General features: G+C 40.9%; 1 protein-coding gene across 9 annotated transcripts in view; it reads right to left on the bottom strand.

Annotated features, from left to right (window-relative positions):
* Nucleotides 1–18,811, bottom strand: part of Stim1 (stromal interaction molecule 1) — a 162,588-nt gene that overhangs the window by 25,053 nt on the left and 118,724 nt on the right. For all 9 annotated transcript variants that reach the window (XM_087570765.1, XM_087570772.1, XM_087570769.1 and 6 more), the window contains 2 exon segments: nucleotides 18,629–18,743; nucleotides 1,491–1,602 (listed from right to left, as the gene is read on the bottom strand). In XM_087570765.1, the coding sequence (XP_087426891.1) occupies nucleotides 1,491–1,602; nucleotides 18,629–18,743 (227 nt within the window).

The following is an 18,811-nucleotide window of genomic DNA, read 5'->3' as shown; positions in this document are numbered from 1 at the left end:
AATACATAGTTTTATTCCCTCAGCTAGAAGAAAAGCTTCTGACATCAGGGTGTGTGTTTTCTACCCTGTTTGAGCATGGAGAATGGAGCTACTTCCTCCTCTGAACTTGGAAGGCAATCAAGGGCACCTGACAAGAGAGGTAATGAGGCACTATGACCAGGAGACCTGGCTTCTGGTCCTAAGCATTCTCACTTGTCTAATCATATTCTGCTTGTTTCCTCCCCTAAGACCTCAATTTCCTTTTTCTAAACTTTTCATTTTGTTTTTGTCACAAGGTCTCTATGTATCCCTGGCCGTCTTAGAAGTCATGATGTCAACCAGGCTGCCCTCCAACTCACAAAGATCCACTGGGCTCTGCCTCTTGGAGTATTAAGATTAAAGACATTCGCAACCATACCTGGTCTTCTGTGTAATTCATATAAAATGGGGTGCTTTCTGAAGGCCTGGGAATTCTTAAACTATTTAGGTCACTTCTGCAAAATGGATTTTGTGTTATCACCATATTTCCTACGAGCTAATTCTCAGTGACACCAGTGATGCTCGTATTTACTAACACTATCTAATAGTGCTCTGCTATTTCACATGTGTACTGGCTGGCTTTGTGGCAACTTGACATAAGCTGGAGTTATCAGAGAACAAGGAGCCTCAGTTGAGGAAAAGCCTCCATGAGATCCAGCTATAAAGCATTTTCTTAATTAGTGATCACTTGGGAATGGGCAAGTCCATTGTGGGTGGTGCCATTCCTAGGCTGGTCATCTTGGGTTCTCTAAGGAAGTAGGCTGAGCAAGCCAGGGGAAGCAAGCCAGTAAGCAGCACCCCTCCGTGGCCTCTGCTTCTGTATCTATCCCTGCTTGAGTTCCTGTCCTGACTTCCTTTGGTGGTAACAATAATGTGGAAGTGTGAGCTGAACGATCCCTTTCTTCCCCAATATGCTCTTTTGGTCATGGTGTCCCACTGCAGCAATAGAAACCTTAAGACAACCTTCAATGATCGCTGAGTCCTCATAATAGACTTAATAAACCAGTTCTGTTTTAATCAGTTTTCTCTATAGAAAATAGATTTTATTTATTTACATGTACTGGGTATGTGTGTGTTGGGAGGGGGGGTCATGTTATATGGTGCATGTGTGCAGATCAATTTGTGGGAGTCAGTTTTCCCCTTCCATCCTGTGGGTTCCAGGGATTGAACCCAAGTCATAAGCTTAAAGACAAGTACTCTACCCACTAAGCATGCCTGGCATGTACTAAGTAGTCAACAAATGGAGGCCATTGATATGTTTCCCAGGGGTGATAAAAATTATTACACAAGAGAACAAAACAAAGGGGACTTCATGCTTTATAGCAAACACACAATAGATATGAAAGGAGCAGTTGGTTACAGACTCTGTTGAGGGTGAAGCCTTACTGAATTGTCCAGAGCACCCTGAAGGTAGACCCACTCCCAGCCTGTTTCCTGCACCCTCAAGAGAAAAACCCAGCCCAATTTCTAACCTTGGCATGGCATGGCCAGTAAGCTGCAACTTCCGGAAAGTCTCCTCATACTGTGGCAGCTCCACATACGTAATCAGCCACTGTATCACCTCATCCACGGTCCAGTTATACACTGTAGAAAGACAAAGAAAGACATTATTCCCCAAATTTCTTTGATTTAGTTGTCATTCCTCTCCCAATGACCCCCACCTCCGTATTCCTTTTGAGTCTGAAAGATGACAATGTTGAGGTGATTTATAATGCTTTTAAGCAGTGTGCCTTAACTTACACTTGCTGCTGTAGTCACACTGGCCATGCACTTGCCATGTTTGTGTTAACATCCCTATGTCCATAACATCATAAGTCTGAAAGGAGTAGACCCTGTATGAATCTGCCTATATGAAGCTCTTAATACAATAAAACAAACAATGATTGGTTTCAGTCAGAACTGACCAGGACAGAGGAAAAGGCAATATTTTGAGAGGAAAGAGATATCCATATCTTGAATGTGGTGATTATATACAAATTATAACATCTACCAAAATCCATCAACTTTATATTTAAAATAAATATATTGTGGAACATAGTGCCTCATAGCTATAACCCCAGCTTACAAGAAGCTGAGGAGAAGGATGGCATTTCAAACCAATCTGGGGCAGAGAGTGAGTATGAGACCTGTGAGATTATATAGATAAATAAAATAAAATAAGATAGCTGTATCTTCTCTATATCTTGATAAATTTTATTTTAAAATAGTTTTTAAACTTAAGTATGTTAAGCACACCTATAATCCCTAGCACTGGGGATAATGAAAAGGAAAGATCATGAATTCCAAGACAACTTAACAAAGACAGCAGAGTGAGATTGAAGTTGCCTTTATCTCAAAATAAAACAAACAACCCCCCCCTCAAATAATGCATGTACTTTTAGTAAGGACTCACATATCCCAGGTTGTTCTGGCACTCAGTATGTAGCTGAGGATGAGTGTGATCTCTCACCTCTCAAATGCTAGCATTGCAGGTAGGTGCAACCACACTCAGTTTATTTGGTGTTACGGATCAAACTCGGTAATCTAAGTAAGACCCTGGCTACATCTCAAGCCAAGATTGTAGATTGCTGTCTGTAAGCAACTGAGAGCAGGTGAAAGACAAGGCTAGAGCCTGTGACTGGACAGTAGAAAAGGTGGGCAAGCTGAGAGGGGTTTTTTTTGGGGGGGGGATGAGGAAGAGGGAGAGGAAGAGGGACAGAGACAGAGACAGAGGGCAAGGAAGGAAGATGGAGGAAGAGAAAGATGATACAGATTCCTCATGGCTTTAAATAGCCACAGGTAGCTATGAATATCTTATAAGGGATGGATAATTACAGGACAATTTGTCTTGTCTAAGTGGGCAGTTTATATCAATATCAATTGACCCTGAGTTCAATGTCTGGGCATTTTGTGGGTTGAGAATTTACTGATATAAGTCTGACTGATAAATTACAAACCTCTAGAGTTTTGATTTTACTGGGTTATTGGGATCTGTGACAATTAACCATGAGATGGACTGTCACTGCATGACCCCAGAGAGATTGCTATAGCATTGTAGGACCTCATAACATTATAATGATCATCAGCCATTTTACCACCAAGAATCCACTTCCCTTTCCTTAATAATAATACTCAGAGTTTGTATTGGGAGAGCCACCTCTACTTTGCTTTCCGACCAGGCTAAATCCGCTTCTAGGAGTAGAACATGTAACTCAAGATGAGCAAACTTGTACATCCCACACTCCTGGACACAGAGCTTATTTCTGAAATAAAATGTAAAGAAACAAAGCTCTACGATTTTTGTTTATTGACTCAGAGGGTCTTGCATGTTGAGTCTACGGTATCCAGATGAACTGATCCTGAACTACAAAGTTAGTAGTGATTACATTAACAGAAACCATCACTCATATAGCACTGAATGATAGTGCTTAAGCATCTCAGATATTTTAACCCACTAATCTTTACCAATACCTCATGAAATAGGTATCCTATTTTATCCTTTCTATAATGATGGTGAAACTAAGCCACTGAAAGATTATATATAATCTTCTCAAAGTTATCCAGCTAGGAATTGTAGGAATTGGTAAGATCAAGATTTTGTCTCAAGCAGACTGATTCTAGATCTCTTTTCTTTTTTTAAAAAACCTTTATTTACTATGTTTATAGTGTTCTGCTTACACATATGAAGAGGGCACCAGATTTTATCACAGCTGGTTGTGAGCCACCATGTGGTTGTTGGGAATTGAACCCAGGACCTCTGGGAGAGCAGGCAGAGCTTTTAACCTCCAAGCCATCCCTCTAGCCCTAGACCTCTTTTCATAAACCAATTATGCCATCTATCTATCTTTGTATCTATCTATCTATCTATCTATCTTCCTTCTTTCCTTCCTTCTGTCCTCCCTATCTATCTATCCATACAACCCACCCATCTATCCATCTCTCCTCCATGTCTCTGCTGAAATCCCCATATAGAGGCAAAACAGAGGCAGGAAATGAATTTAGATGGTTTCATTAAACCCTTGAGTCAGAGAATACCTGTAAAGGCCCCTCATCCATAGATATTTTAGTTTTATTTAGGTTAACGTTCCTCTTTTGCTTACCACAAATTGAGAAGGATTTCTGTCATAATAGAAGCCAATTTTAACCAAAAAATATTACCAAGCAATTATTCACAAAATGGTAAATCATGTGATCACTAAAGTTGGAGTACAATAGCAGCTCATCTCTCCATATCACAATGTTGGGGTTATTTTAAATGGGCAATCATAAAAATTATCTTTGAAAATGATTTTACATTCATGTGTTGCTCAGGCATGTTTACTGTTTACCTCTATTTATTATCAAAGGTTAATTGCTTCTTGGTGTGATACTTCTTGCCTTTAACCTAGTACTCAGAATGCAGAAATAGATGATCCACATAGGAAGTCCAGGCCAACTAGGGTTACACAGTGAGATGCTTTCTCAAAAAAACTGAAAGTTAATTGCTATACAAAGGAGCAAAAGTAGACTTACTCATAAGGAGTATGTTCAAACCAATTGAGGTCAAATGAGATCATGATTTACTGTACAAATCACAGTTCACGGGAGCTTAGCTAGTGAGGAAGGGTGGAGGGATGTGTCATCAGATGGCTCCCATAATATAGACATACTGAACTTAAGAGCCTGAGCAACTGAATTGCAGCAAAAGATACCATCCCATTAGACTTTTCAAGGTTTTAAAAATGTATTGTTATTGTTTGTGATGTACGCAGAGACTGGAGGTAAGAGAACAACTCAAAAGACTACGTTCTTCCTGCATGTGAACCCTAGAGGTTGAACTCAGGTTGTCAGACCTGGTAGTAAGTGCCTTTCTGCTGAGACACTGCTTTTATTAGAGTGGGAGCACGTGCCTGTGATCTAGGCATCTAGGAGGATGAAGCAGGCTGATCGCATATTCAAAGTCAGGTGGATCTATATAAGTTTGAGAACACTCTAGGCTGCATAGTATGACTCTGTCTTTAAAATATGTCTTTTTACATTTATATATAAATATTACATAGAAACTTAAGCCTCATTATGTGAATACACAGAGACAGACCACTTAAATAACACAGTAAAGTCAGGTACGACAGTTCACCACTGTAATCCCAACACTCAAGGGCAAGAGATGGAAGGTTCGGGAGTTCAAGGCTAGTGCTAGCCACACAGCAAGTTCAAGGATAGCCTGTCAAAAAAACCCAATAGATATATAGACAGACAGATAATAAAAAACAATTTTGGTTGGTACCACAGGTTCAAAATAAAGTATCAGTCCCCCAAAAAATCTGCACATTTGGCTTTCAAAACCACTGCTGTCAGCAAGAAGTCAAAATGTGTGACAGCAGAATAATTTGGTGAGATTCATCATCATCCTCTCTGAAGATTCATATCAAAAGCTATCTTTCAGAAGAATATTATCTATTCCCTTTAATTGTCAGGGAACAGCAAGGGCATGGGCCACATTGTAATCACTTTTGCTGACGTCAATGAGACCTTACTCACTCAAAGAATAAGCTCCTAAGTGAAAAATTCCAGAACTATTCTAATTATAGTCTCCAAACAGCAACAGAAAAGTTTCATTTCAAATATTCAGCTTTATAGCTGAGATGCTCAACAGTTAAGAGCACTGGCTGCTCTTGAAAAGGACTGGAGTTTGGTTCTCAGCATCATGTCTGGTACTTCGCAACTGCTCATAAGCTACAACTCCAGAGAATCGAAAAGCATTCATGGAGCAGCCACATACAAACGTTTGTACACACCCACAGAAGCAAGGGGGCACGGGGGATTGGCAACTCAAGGTCATCCTTGGCTTTGTAGCAAATTCAATTTTACCCAGGACTACATGAAACTCTGTCTCAAAACAAAATTTAAAAATGAAAAATAAAATTCGTTCATTTATCTAAGTGCTTCTGAAATCTGTCAAAAACAAAGCAACCCATGCCTACAATTCTATCCCTTGGGAGTCTAAAGCAGGTAGAGTTCCAGGCTCCCTGTGCTGCTTCTTGTTGTTGTTGTTGTTGTTGTTGTTGTTGTTGTTGTTGTTTTGGTTTTTCAAGGCATGGTTTCTGTGTAGACCTGGCTATCCTGAAACTCACTCTGTAGACCAGGCTCAAACTCATAGAGAACCACCTGAAAGGCATGTGCCACCACTGCCCAGATGCCACCTGTACTTTATAAAGAGGCCCTATCTTTAAAACAAGAAAACAGAAACTCAGATATTCCTCTGATCGTAAGCATAACCATATCTATGGATTTTTTTCTATCAATCTCACATGAACTACAGAGTTTGGCAATTTGGACTATGATCCTTTATGCTCCTGCTTCCACTAAAATGTGACTACAAAGCAGAAAACCAGGAAAACATCTTGAACAAAGCAAAGTGGAAGGCAAAACTGATTCCATCTCAATGCCCTCAGAAGGCTCGGGTGCTCAGGACAAAGGCTCCAATGTTGAGTGGTTCTGAGAGTAGTTTAGACTATCAGCAGAGACATAGGAGGTAAGAGGGAAAGTTTCCCGGAGAGGAAATGAGGCAGGTAGACAGGTATACTGAATGTGCTCTAAGAATTCTCCTAGAAGACAAGATACCAAAGGGTATCTAGCTAGTCACTGCTTGGTTGAATGTCTAGCTCCCAGTCAAAAATACAAAAAAAGAGAAGTTAATTTCCAAGAGAACATTCAAACCCTACAGCTGGAAAAGGATAGTGGACGTAGTGTTAAGAAAATACTGAGGAAAGCAGAATGAATTAGCTATTATTACTGAAAATGCAAATATATCCTAACACATCACCAATGTAGTCATTACTGGAGTCTGGATTGTCTGCTAATGAAGGGGTAAGAGAGTGATACACATGAGGCAGACAGACAAGTGCCAGCCTGTAAAGTACAGAAAACAACACAGCCCTGTAATTGTGCCAAGTGAGGTTGGCCTCATCCAACACAAAGAGGCCTTTCTGCTTGGCATGTAGAGTGGAAGGAAGGCACCATTTTTTTGTTGATAGAAAAGCCTGAGGCCAGCGGTGCTTCAAGGGCCTTTGTCTACTAAGAAGACGCCTTAACACAAGCCTGGGCATAAATTCTTGGCATGTTCTAATCAGCACCCTCCACATGAAGACAGGCAAGAGTCACTCTAGACCATTGGTTCTCAGTCTCTGCGTCAATGACATTTTGCTGGGGTTATGTTTATTGTAGGGGCTGTGCTCTGGATCACTGCAGGACATTTAACAATATCTCTAGCATGTACCCAGTACATGCCATCAGCAATGCTGCGGTCACAGTAAAAATATCTATCCTTTCCAGTACTAAACCAACAACCAAAGAGTACACATGAGGCGACCCATGACTCCAGCCATATATGTAGCAGAGGATGGCCTTGTTGAGCATCAGTGGGAAGAGAGGCCCTTGGTCCTATGAAGGCTCAGTGCCCCAGGGTAGGGGAATGCCAGGTGGGGAGGCGGGAGGGAGTGGGTGGGTAGGTGAGGGAGCACCCCCACAGATACAGGGGGATGAGGGATGGGATAAGGGGTTTCCAGAGAGGAAATCAGGAAAGGAGATAACATTTAATATGTAAATAAAAAGTCCAATAAAAGAAAAGAAAAAAATATCTCTTCAGGTACTGCTTAATATGTCCCTCAAAAGGCTAAACTGCCCCAAGCTGAGAGCCACTGTTCTAAATACTGCACTGGGGCAGAGGTTCTTGAAGAGGATCATTGTACCCCAGGGATGGCTTCTGACGATCTCTCCCTACACAGCTAAGTTACAGGGAAAAGAGGAGGCTTCAGCATCTGCCAAACCTCAAGGCAATGTTTTGTTTGTTTGTTTTTAGCTCTATGTATTATTCAGTTACCTAGGCAGCAGCCCCATCTAGGCAAGGCTTGCCAGCATGGTGTCATCCACCTAAAGTCACTGCAAACTGAACAACATAAGTCTTAATGAGCTGTATCCTCCATGTTATCTGTATCTCTGATAGCAACTCTGAGTTCCAGCATGATCTCACGCAACAGTCTAATTGAGACACCAGGGCCTCTTATCCCTAAGATTCAAGTACCTAAAAGTTAAGTCTTGTTCTACTTTCACATTCATGAGGTTTTTTGGTTGTTGTTGTTGTTGTTGTTGCTGTTGTTGTTGTTGCTGTTGTTGTTGATGTCTTTGTTTTGGATAGGTCCTCATACTTGCTATGAAATGAAGGATGGCTTTGTATTCAACTTCTGAGAGTGTGACAGGATTATAGACCTGCACCACCAGGCTCAGATTGAGTTCTCAAGCCAAAAGAGAAAAAAATGGAAAGAATCTCTGGGCCAAGGAAGGAAAGAGCAAGTATAAAGTGGTTGCTGACAATAAAAGACTACAGAAGAAGAGACTACAGATTGCTGGCAAGAAGATCTTATAAGAGATCAGGCCCAGATTACAGATGACTATCATGTCCAAACCCCAGGAGGACACGGGTGCAGGAAAAAGCGTCCTAAAACCATACAACTCCCCAAACCTGTCTGTATGGTCTCTAGAATGTCAAAGACAACATCTATAGGCAAAATGACAAACAATGCTATACAGAATAAGAAAAGACCAAACTCTAGAGGTTATAACAACACTCAAAGAAAGAAATATTTGCAGATACTGGGAGAATCATTCTTTATTGAATACATATAGTGCCTCTGATAGGTTCTTATATTTCAGTAGAGAGCCCCAACCCGTGTGTATGTCTGTGTATGCATATGTGTGTGTTTGCTGAATATATGTATATGTGGATATATACATATGGATAGATGGATATACATTTATTCAGCAAACATAGAATTCATGGATTATTAAAACAAGGAAGCATGAAGTTGGAAAATGTAGCATTAGAATCAGGGGAGCTTAGGGGAAGGGAGGATTAGATGAGATCATATTTCATTGTATGCATGTAAAAGAGTCTCAAAAATAAAGAAAAGTTTAAAAGAACGTGAGACAACTAACTGTCATCCCCTATCTTTTTCTTTGTTTTGGATATGTCTGGTTGCTTGGTTAATTTTGTTTTGTGAAACAAGAGAAACATGGGGCTTACACTATCTTCAAACTCACTACATAGTTAAGGCTGGCCTTGAACTCCTGATCCTCCAGTCTCCATTTCCCACATTCTAGGATTACAAGCATGTGGGTTTAGGCTTGGCCCTGCTGGACTTGTATTATAAAATATATAATATAAATTTGAAGCTAAAGACTTTAATTTCCATCTTATCTACCATGGACTAATTGGGATAAATGATTTAACTTATACAAGCCTCAATTTCCCTTTCTGTCACTCAATAAACATTTATTTTGTACTCTTCCAAGCTAGGCCCTAGAAATAGAACAGGACTAAGAAGAAGATGCCTATTTCAAGTACTATAGCTTACAATCTAGCAATATCTATCAGTAGTAATTTCTTGCACATACATTCATTTTTTAAAAAAGTTCATTGGCTGGAGAGCTCACTCCACAGTTAAGGGAGCTCATTGCTCTGACAGAGAACCCTGATTCAGTTCACACCCATATCTCAGGTTTCATAAATGGAATTCCAGTTTCACACATGTAGTGTACATAAACTCATGCAGACATACATACATACATACATACATACATACATACATACATACATACACTAAGTAAGTAAATAAATAAATACTCCTTTTTAAAAATAGAGTGGGGCTGGAGAGATGGCTCAGTGCTTAAGAGCACTGAGTTCTCTTCCAGAGGACCTGGGTTTAATTCCCAGCACCCATATGGTAGTTTACAACTGTCTGTAATTCCAGTTCCAGAGAACCTGACTCCCTCACCAGATATGTGCAGAGAAAACACCAATGCATATGAAATAAAAATATATTAAAAATAGCATGGTCAGAATTTGGGTCAACAGAGACTCAGCTCCACCAAAGAAGAAAGAAGAAGAGCAATATTCAGAACTAGGAAATGCGGGTCACGTGCAGAGAACAGACTCCAGGTTGTCTGGAGTCCAAGGTCATACGTAAAGACAAGCGGAATAAGAAGCTGCCGAAGCTAAATGATAAGTTCTTGAAAGTAGGTCATCTCCAACTCAAGGATAATTCATGGAAGTAATTATTAAACACCCCTCCCCCTACTTATTAGAACCCACTCCAGGACCTACAAATACAGGAGAATACAAAAGTCACAGGTCCTCTGTTACTTATGATTCTGAGGGGGAGAGTGAGAAAGGCAGTCTAAACAGAGTTCATGAGATGGCTCATCTGGCAAAAATAACTGAAAATCACTCGCTATCAAACCTGACAAACTGAGTTTCAGTCCCTGGGCCTTACAAAGTGAAAGGAAAAAAGCAACACCTGTGAATCATCCTCTGACCTCCACACATTAAAATAAGTTAGAATTATAGTGCCATGCTTGTAACACTGGCAGAGGTACATGGATCTGTGTGAGTTCAAGGCTAGCCTAGTCTACATAGCAAGTTCCAAGCTGGCCAAAACTACATAGTATTACCATCTTAAAAACAAATAAATAATACGATAAATTAGTATATGAAAATGAAAACACCCCAATAAAAACATCAAGTGGTAATAAGTACAATTAAGAAAAAGTAAGCAGTAAGAGAATAAATGTAAACAGAAAAGTCTTTTTAAGGAAGGAAAGGCCTCTCTGGTGACGTGACATTTGAGTAGAAAAAGAAGTGAAGCTGTGAGTCATGTGGACACTTGGGGTAAGGGCACATTAGTGGAAGGGACAATAAGTATCCCTCCTAGCACTTCAGCTCTAGCTAGCTATCCTCCAGGGATGGCCAAGGCAGAGGCTGGGCCTTGACCAACCTTTTCTCCTGCCAGGAAAAGAATAAGCAATAAGAAACGAGCTCCTGAGCCAGTATCTTTTTCCCATAATGGACTTGTGGTGTCTGTAGATGAAGTCTACTTCTGTGGTTTCATCCCAAGAGAACAACGTCTATTAGTGGAGTTGCCAAACCCTTTTTGTGTCGCCTCACACAGCTATTAGTGCACTGGCTGGTCACCTAGTCAACCTCAGTTAGTCATTTGGTCTGCCAGCCAAATATGGCCTGGCAGTTACAAATATGGGCTTTGTAATCATGTGCCTTGAACCAAACATCACTTATTATATGTAAGGTCACAGTCTCTTTTGGTGCTAAGTAGAGTTTTTAGATGGGGTGGTGAAGACATAAGGAACCTCCTTTCCTATAGTAAGTGCTAAAGAAATAGTAACTGCCCAACTATGGTGGTACAAACCTTGGGAGACGGAGCCAGGAGGATCAGGTATTCAAGACCTGCCTCAACTACATCTGCTATGATCACCATTTATTTATTCACTTATTCACCAAGCTTTTATGAGTATTTCCTGTAGAAGCTGCTAGGGTGCATTACCAGCACAGAGAGGAATCCTCATGAACTCCATCCTTAAGAGTTCTCTCCGAAAGAAGATGTAAGAGTAAATGAACAAATATGACGGTGTGGGACGTGTTCTCTTTGAGAGATCAGGTGATACAAGGCTCAGAGACAGACACAGAACTAGTTGACAGAAAAGGTCTCACAAGGTTTACTTGTAGGCTAATTTAGAAAACTAATGGAGGGGGCAATAGCGATGGTTCAGTTAATGGTTAAGAACGCTGGCTGCTCTTCTAGCCACTGGGTCCATTCCCAGCACCTGCACACTAGCTCAGAGGCATCTGTAATTCCAGTTCCTTCTCTGGAGATTTGACACTCTCTTCTGGCCTCTGTGGGCTCCAGGCATACACACAATGCAAGCAAAGCACCCATGCACACAAAATTAAAAAATTTAAATTTAATTGAACAACAACTGAGTTTTCTAGTCCATTCTATGAGCAAACCTACCAAAGTGGCTCCTCGCAAAAAAGGGATATAGCCTGGAACTGGGTTACCTAAGAGATTCCCTTCCTAGTCCCACTATCTGGGAATCTTAGATTCCTAGTATGACCTCAATATCAAACCCTAAAACATCAGTGTAAAAATAATTTGGGCCTTGGGCCTAGGCCTCCTATGACAGGCTCACTCTTACTAGGTTACTATGCAAAACTCTGGTCTATTAACACCATAAGGATATATAACTAAAGACCACATACAGAGCTACAACAGAGCGCAGAGAAAATCAGATTAGAGAAACACTGACGGGGGCTGCACAGCAGCATAACAACCTTGTAGCTTTGGGACATGAAACTGTAAGATGGGACAATGGTAGAGACAAGGACAGACTTTTGACTTCTTTCCTAATCTGGGCTGATTTCAGTACTTAAGTGTTAGAACGTGGGATCATCTAAGATGCTGACTTCAAGCAAACTGATAGGAAACAGGCAGGGTAACAGACTATAATTAACATGTTAAGTGCTATAATGAGATAACATAAGAGGCTATGGGGACACAGCACACATTATCTAGACTGTGGTTCTCAGGAAAGATTCTGAAAGGAGATAGCTAAAGAGAATGTTTGTTTGAAGTTGGATCTGAGGTAGACGAAAGTGGCCTCCAACTCTCTACATAGCCAAGGACAATTTTGAACTCCTGACTCTCCTGCCTCTATCTCCTAAGTGCTTAGACTTACAGGAGTGTGTCATTATATGTGGTTCACATGGTCCATGCTGAGAATAGAACCTAGGGTTTCATGTATTCTGGGGCTAGCATACTAGCACTTGAGACCACTCTCCTTTTTGAGACAGGGTATCTCTATGGAGTCTTGGCCTCCTGGAGCTCACTATGTAGACAAACCAGGCTAGATCTCCTGCCTCTGCCTCCTGAGTGTTGTGACTTTTTGTTGTTCTTGGTTTTTCAAGACATGGTTTCTCTATATAGTCTTGGCTTTCCTGAAACTCACTCTGTAGACTGGCCTTGAACTCAGAGATTTGCCTGCCTTTGCCTCCTAAGTGCTGGGAATAAAGGTATACCTTACCATACCCAGCAGTTCTTTATAAAAGAAGAAGAAGGAGGAGGAGGAGGAGGAGGAGGAAGAGAAGGAGGAGGAGGAAAGAAAGAAAGAAAGAAAGAAAGAAAGAAAGAAAGAAAGAAAGAAAGAAAGACAGACAGACAGAAAAGATCTCACTATGTAGGCCAGCTTCCAATTCAAGTCAATTTTCCTGCCTCAGTCTTCCTAGTGCTGGCTTTACAGGTGTGAAATATACATACCTAGTAATGTATTTAAATTTAAAAACACGAGTCAAGGACTGGACATATAGCTCAATGGGAGAGCACACTCTGGGTTCAATGCCCAGTACTTTGAAAATAAAATAATCAATAATGATAATAAAATAATCAATAATCAATAATGCCCCAATCACATTATCATACACTCTTTCTTGGCTTTCCAGTCACCACAAAGGAAGCAGTTTCCCTTGCCAAGCAATCTCTGCCTGAATGGAACACTTTACTGCAAACCAAAGGCAACAAAGTTTCTGAAATTGAGAGCCAAACAATCTTCCAAACAAAGTGTGTTCTTTTCTTGGTAAATGATAAACCAAGAAGTCAGAAACATAAACAATGACAGGTAGATTTAAAACCATCAGTCAATGACTTGATTGGCCTTTTTACACCAGCGAATTTGTACCAATGAACTGTGTACATGAACAGACAATAAGTTAGGACATAAAAAGGAAAAAATATTTATAAAACAGTAAAGGTTTCAACAGAATGTTAGCACTAGAGAAGCTGAGGCAAGAGAATCATAAGACAGAAACAACAAATTTCTGGGGCCAGCTTGGAATACATAGTGAGTTTTTAAGCCAGCACAGAAACACTGACTCAATGAATAGGGTGAAGAATGACTGAGGAAGAAAGGGTTCAAATCAGTTTTAGCCTTCATATTAAAAAGCTAGTAGAGAGAGAGGGGAGAGAGAAAGAGAGAGAGAGAGGGGGGGGGAGGATTATTTCACAGTCACGGGGCATGGTGATTTATGCCTGGAATCCCAGCACTTTCTCAGGAGGTGAAGGAACAAAGATCAGGAGTTCAAAACCAGTCATGGCTATATGGCAGTTTGAGGCAAGCCTGAACTATAAGATGCTATCTTAACACAAACAAAGGCCTAAGATTTGAAAGATACCCACCAAAGAAGATATATGAATGGCAACGTACATGAAAAGATGCCCAGTATCATTTCTTATTAAGCAAACTATAGACCAACACAAAAGTAAGGCACCACTACACTACACTAAAGCTTGAGAGACTGATACTAGACAACTAACATTTGCCAAGAGAGGGGGAGCTGGGCGTCTCATCCACTACTGACGGGAGTATCTGACCCTGAGAGCTTCTGACACCAGCCATATGATCCAGTCACTCCCCTCCTAGTATTTCCTAAGACACAGGAGAACTTGTGACTCATATTTAGATGGTCACTTCAGCTGTATTTAGAATACAGAAACTATATGTAGATCAAATGTCTAACAAGAGGTAAATGGATAAAAAAATTAAAGTGTATCTCTTCAAATGTATTAATACTCAGGAATAAAAAATATGAGCTATTTGTACATGTAAAACATGAATGCCAAAATAATCATGTTAAGTGCAAGAGACTAAATTTTAAAGGGTATATATTATATAATTGAATTTAAATAAAATGCTAGAAAATATGAACTGAACTTGTCAGAAGGTAGTTCAGTAGTTACAAGGGGGAGGAGAGATATGAGGTAATGAACATAGTCTGCCTTTACTCGGCAGTGGCTTTACAATGTTCATACATGCCAAAACATAGGCTACAATAAACTATAAATGTTTGTAATTCATAGCAATATGCCCTCAGTAACTCGCATGGAAAAGCTGCTAAAATCAAGTTATGGCAGCAGCACAGGAGATGTACACAGCGGAGAGGAAGAATCAGAGAGGGGTGTAATTTCCCTATTATATGAGGATAGAAGTAAGTCCTTTTATTTTCTAGTATATATTTAAAATAAGACATAAAATGACTGTGCTAAATATCAGATCACAACATAGACAACAGTTTTGATTCAATCTTCAGAAAGAAAAATTATCTAGGGGCTTTGGAGAATAGCTCAATGTAGGTAACAAGCATGGCATTTGTGAGGGCCTGGATTTGAGCTCCAGCACGGTGCTGTGGAGGAGGAGTGTTTGGGAGACAAAGAAGCAGGAGGATCAAGAGTTCAAAGCTAGCCTTGGCTACTTGAGGTGCTGGCCCAAGAGAGGGAAAGAGGGAGGGAATAAACAAATTTTCTTTTTCTTTCAAAAATGTAGCAACAACTAATAGAAAGGGGAGAGGAAGGAAGAGGAGAAGGTGGGGGTCGTTCGTTGGTAAAGTGCAAATGGCCTGGGAACACCCAGCTCTACAACCAACTTCAGTCAGAAGTGAGAGCAGCACTGTGAGGAACCATGATCTTACTCTGTGGTATCTTAAGTAACTACACATAGTTGGTGACAGAATAATATTCCATTGTTCCACTCAATCTCCTTTCCTTGTTTTCCACATCTGAAAATGGAGATAACTCGGAACCATGGTAACTATACATATAAGGTTATTGTGAGAAATGAAATAACATAAGGAAAACACTTAGAACAGTGCTTAGCATGTGTGACGTAGTACACACATGTCAGAGTAGCTTCTGAGTTGCTGTTGGCTTTATTATTAAAACCTAGAGCTGGTTAATGAAGAGGTGAGCAGACTTTCCTGCTAAGATCTAAATAACACAGGAAGAGTGGGAGAGAGAAAGGAAGGAGGGAGGGAGAGAGACAGAGAGAGAGACAGAGAGGGAGGGGGACAGAGAGACAGAGACAGAGACAGAGACACACACACAGAGATAGACAGAGAGAGAGAGAGAGAGAGAGAGAGAGAGAGAGAGAGAGAGAGAGAGGACAGAGAGAGAGAGAGAGAGAGAGAGAGAGAGAGAGAGGGAAAAAACAAGAAAAAACAAACACTGGTTTCCAACATTAGTCAGAGAATGTTAATAACAACACTAATCACACAAAAAGGCGTGACATTAGCCTGCTAATGTTCTGAACATAAATGACTAAAGCTGATATCCACACCAGTTAGCTGCATTCAAGCCAGCCAGTTTGAATTAATGCCAGAATACTACACGCCTTTGGTAGTTCTGGAAACTCACCCTAGAGAGAATAGGAGCCTTTCCCTAAATAACGAGGCAAATTATTGCACACAAGAAGGCTCTTACTTTTGGTCTATGAACCCACCAGTAAACCAGTTCTGCAAAGGGACATATATATGACTTCTCAGCAGTGAGGCACACTGCTGTGTGTTCGAATGTTTACTGCTAAGGGCAAATGAGTCTCAGCCCTTTCCAAAAAACATACTCCACTGTCTTCCATGGTCCAGTAATTTGAAATACATTGGAAGGGTTCCAAATAGTTGCTAAGTCCAGAAATAAAGTTCTGACCAGAAAATGGCCTGGGCTGTTCTCTCGTACTAGGTGTCAGTCCTCGATCCCTGCCTGTGTGTGTGTGTGTGTGTGTGTGTGTGTGTGTGTGTGTGTGTGTGTGTGTGTGTATTTGTCTGTGTCTGTGTCTGTGTGTGTGTGTGCATGAGTGTGTAAACTTCTCAAGAGTCCCAGAAAGTTTTCTCCTACATGCTTCTTCTAAACTGATGAAACAGTTCAGTGGCAGCAGCTGCTCCATTTTCTGCTGCTGCGAATCTAATGAATCTAAAGCTCTCTACCTACATATACATGTTCCCTAATGAATCCAATGCTCTCTACCTACATATGCATGTTCCCTAATGAATCTAAAGCTCTCTACCTACATATGCATGTTCCCTAATGAATCTAAAGCTCTCTACCTACATATGCATGTTCCCTAATGAATCTAAAGCTCTCTACCTACATATGCATGTTCCCTTTCAGATTAAATTCTATAGTCACAGGTAAGACTCTGAATAAAAATAGAAACAGCCTCATTCTACTAAAAGTACCGTTGCTGCCATCAGATGACACGGAAATGCACTGATCGACAAGGATCAAAAGATCTACATCTAGTCCTGGCTCTCTTAAATGCTTGACAACAAACACACAATTAAGCCAAGTCCTAAGTTTCCTCATCTAAGAACAAGGAAAATTAGAAGCATGGCAGGTGCCTATAATCCCAGCTGCTTACAAGGCTAAGATCCAAGAGAGTCTGAGGCCAACATGGGCAAAATAAGGAGACACTCTCAAAATTCTGAAGCCCTGGATAACTCATGTTTAACCTTTCTTAACACCTTATATGGGTCAGGTGTTTGTTTTGTTTGTTTTTTTCTCAACTTGACACAGCTAGGATCGTCTTAGAAAAAGGAACCTCAATTGAAAAAAATGTCTTCATAACATCAGCCTGTAGGTAAGCTTCTGGGGCATTTTTAAAGGAATGATTGATGTGGGAGGGCACAGGCCACTGGAATGATGCCCTCCAAGGCAGGAGGTCCTGAGTGGGAAAAGAAAGGAACTGAACAAGCCATGAAAGGCAAGCAGTAAGCAGCATTCCTTTAGTCTCTGCTTTAGATCCTGCCTCCTCCATTCTGCCTTGGCATCTCCTGATGATGGACTATAAGCTGTAAGCCCTTTCCTCCCAGACTTGATTTTGGTCACAGCAAGAGAAAGTAAACTAGACATATCTCCTCTCTAAGACCTTGGGGGTAACAATGTTTCCAATATCTGTCTGTCTGTCTACCTACCCATCTGTCTTAGAGACCGGGTCTCACAGACCCCAGGGTGCTCTGGAACTTAGTGAAGATGATCTTAAACTTCCCAAGAGCTGGGATTACATATGTGTACTACCACAGCTGGGTTTCCCAGTGTTGGGAAGCAATTTCAGGGCTTGCTTTGTTCATCGAAGCAAGCCACTTACCAACTGAACTACAAGCTTCCAATCCCATTGAGAGCCAAGGAAGCTCTAGCCACAGAGATAACAGAGGAAGCTAAAGATCTGTCACTTTCTTTCCTGTCAAGTGTCATACAACTAAACATGCTCTTTCACTCAGAATTCTGAATAAAATGCTCCAGTGTGGAAACAAGATAGTCATGGTTTAGGAGCTTTATTACCAGAAGGGTCTAAAATTTTCACTGATAAATTCAACATGAGTCAGTAATATGACCACTGAGGGCACTAGCATTTAATCAGGAAGTGTTAGTATATATGCCCAGGGCCCAGAGCCCAGAAGTTGCCAATGCAGTTCAACTCTATGTAAATCAAACCACATTTAGGATTCTGTGCCCAACTCAAGGATCTAAGAAAGTTATTATAAAAATGTTTACAAAAAGAACATCTGAATCATAAAGAGGCTGGGAGGATTGGTGGAGGTGCCACTCAACCTTTGAGTCATCTGGAACTCAGAAGAGGTGGACTGGGCGGAAAGTATACAACAGGCTGCCTCGAGAGAACAGCAAGCTCCTTATCTCTGGGGATGACAGGATGAGCTGGCAGATTTCTACGGAGAATAGTGTGAGGACAGAAGCTGATAGGTTGGAATTCAAGACATCCTAATGAAAGACAACTTCAAATCCCTTTTCCAGCATGATGACTGTAACTCAGTCTTATTCTATGACTATATAGAATGATTTCAGTAACTCACTTCTTTTCAAGCAGTTTTTGTTGTTCATGTCCTTTTAAGGCCAGTATTTATTCATCCTCACTCTTCTGTAAACCTCTGACAACTAGGACCGACAACCCTGCTGCCTGTTACCTTCTGATGCCTTCCATGCCTTCCATAGGTCCTCCACGCTGATAAGCTTGTCCTCACCATGGAAGGTGCTGTGTTTCACTGTAGGGTCATGGTAATTGAGGTCTTCCCTTAGGAACTGTAAGGGAAAAGCACACAAGTCACAGAAGATACTTGTGAACCAGCCCACCAAGATCTCCACAAGTC

Source organism: Rattus norvegicus, chromosome 1 (assembly GCF_021556685.1).
Source record: "Rattus norvegicus strain SHRSP/BbbUtx chromosome 1, alternate assembly SHRSP_T2T, whole genome shotgun sequence".
Taxonomy (NCBI): Eukaryota; Metazoa; Chordata; class Mammalia; order Rodentia; family Muridae; genus Rattus; species Rattus norvegicus.
Note: the sequence above shows the minus strand (reverse complement) of the source record. Positions and strands in the feature narration are given on the sequence as shown.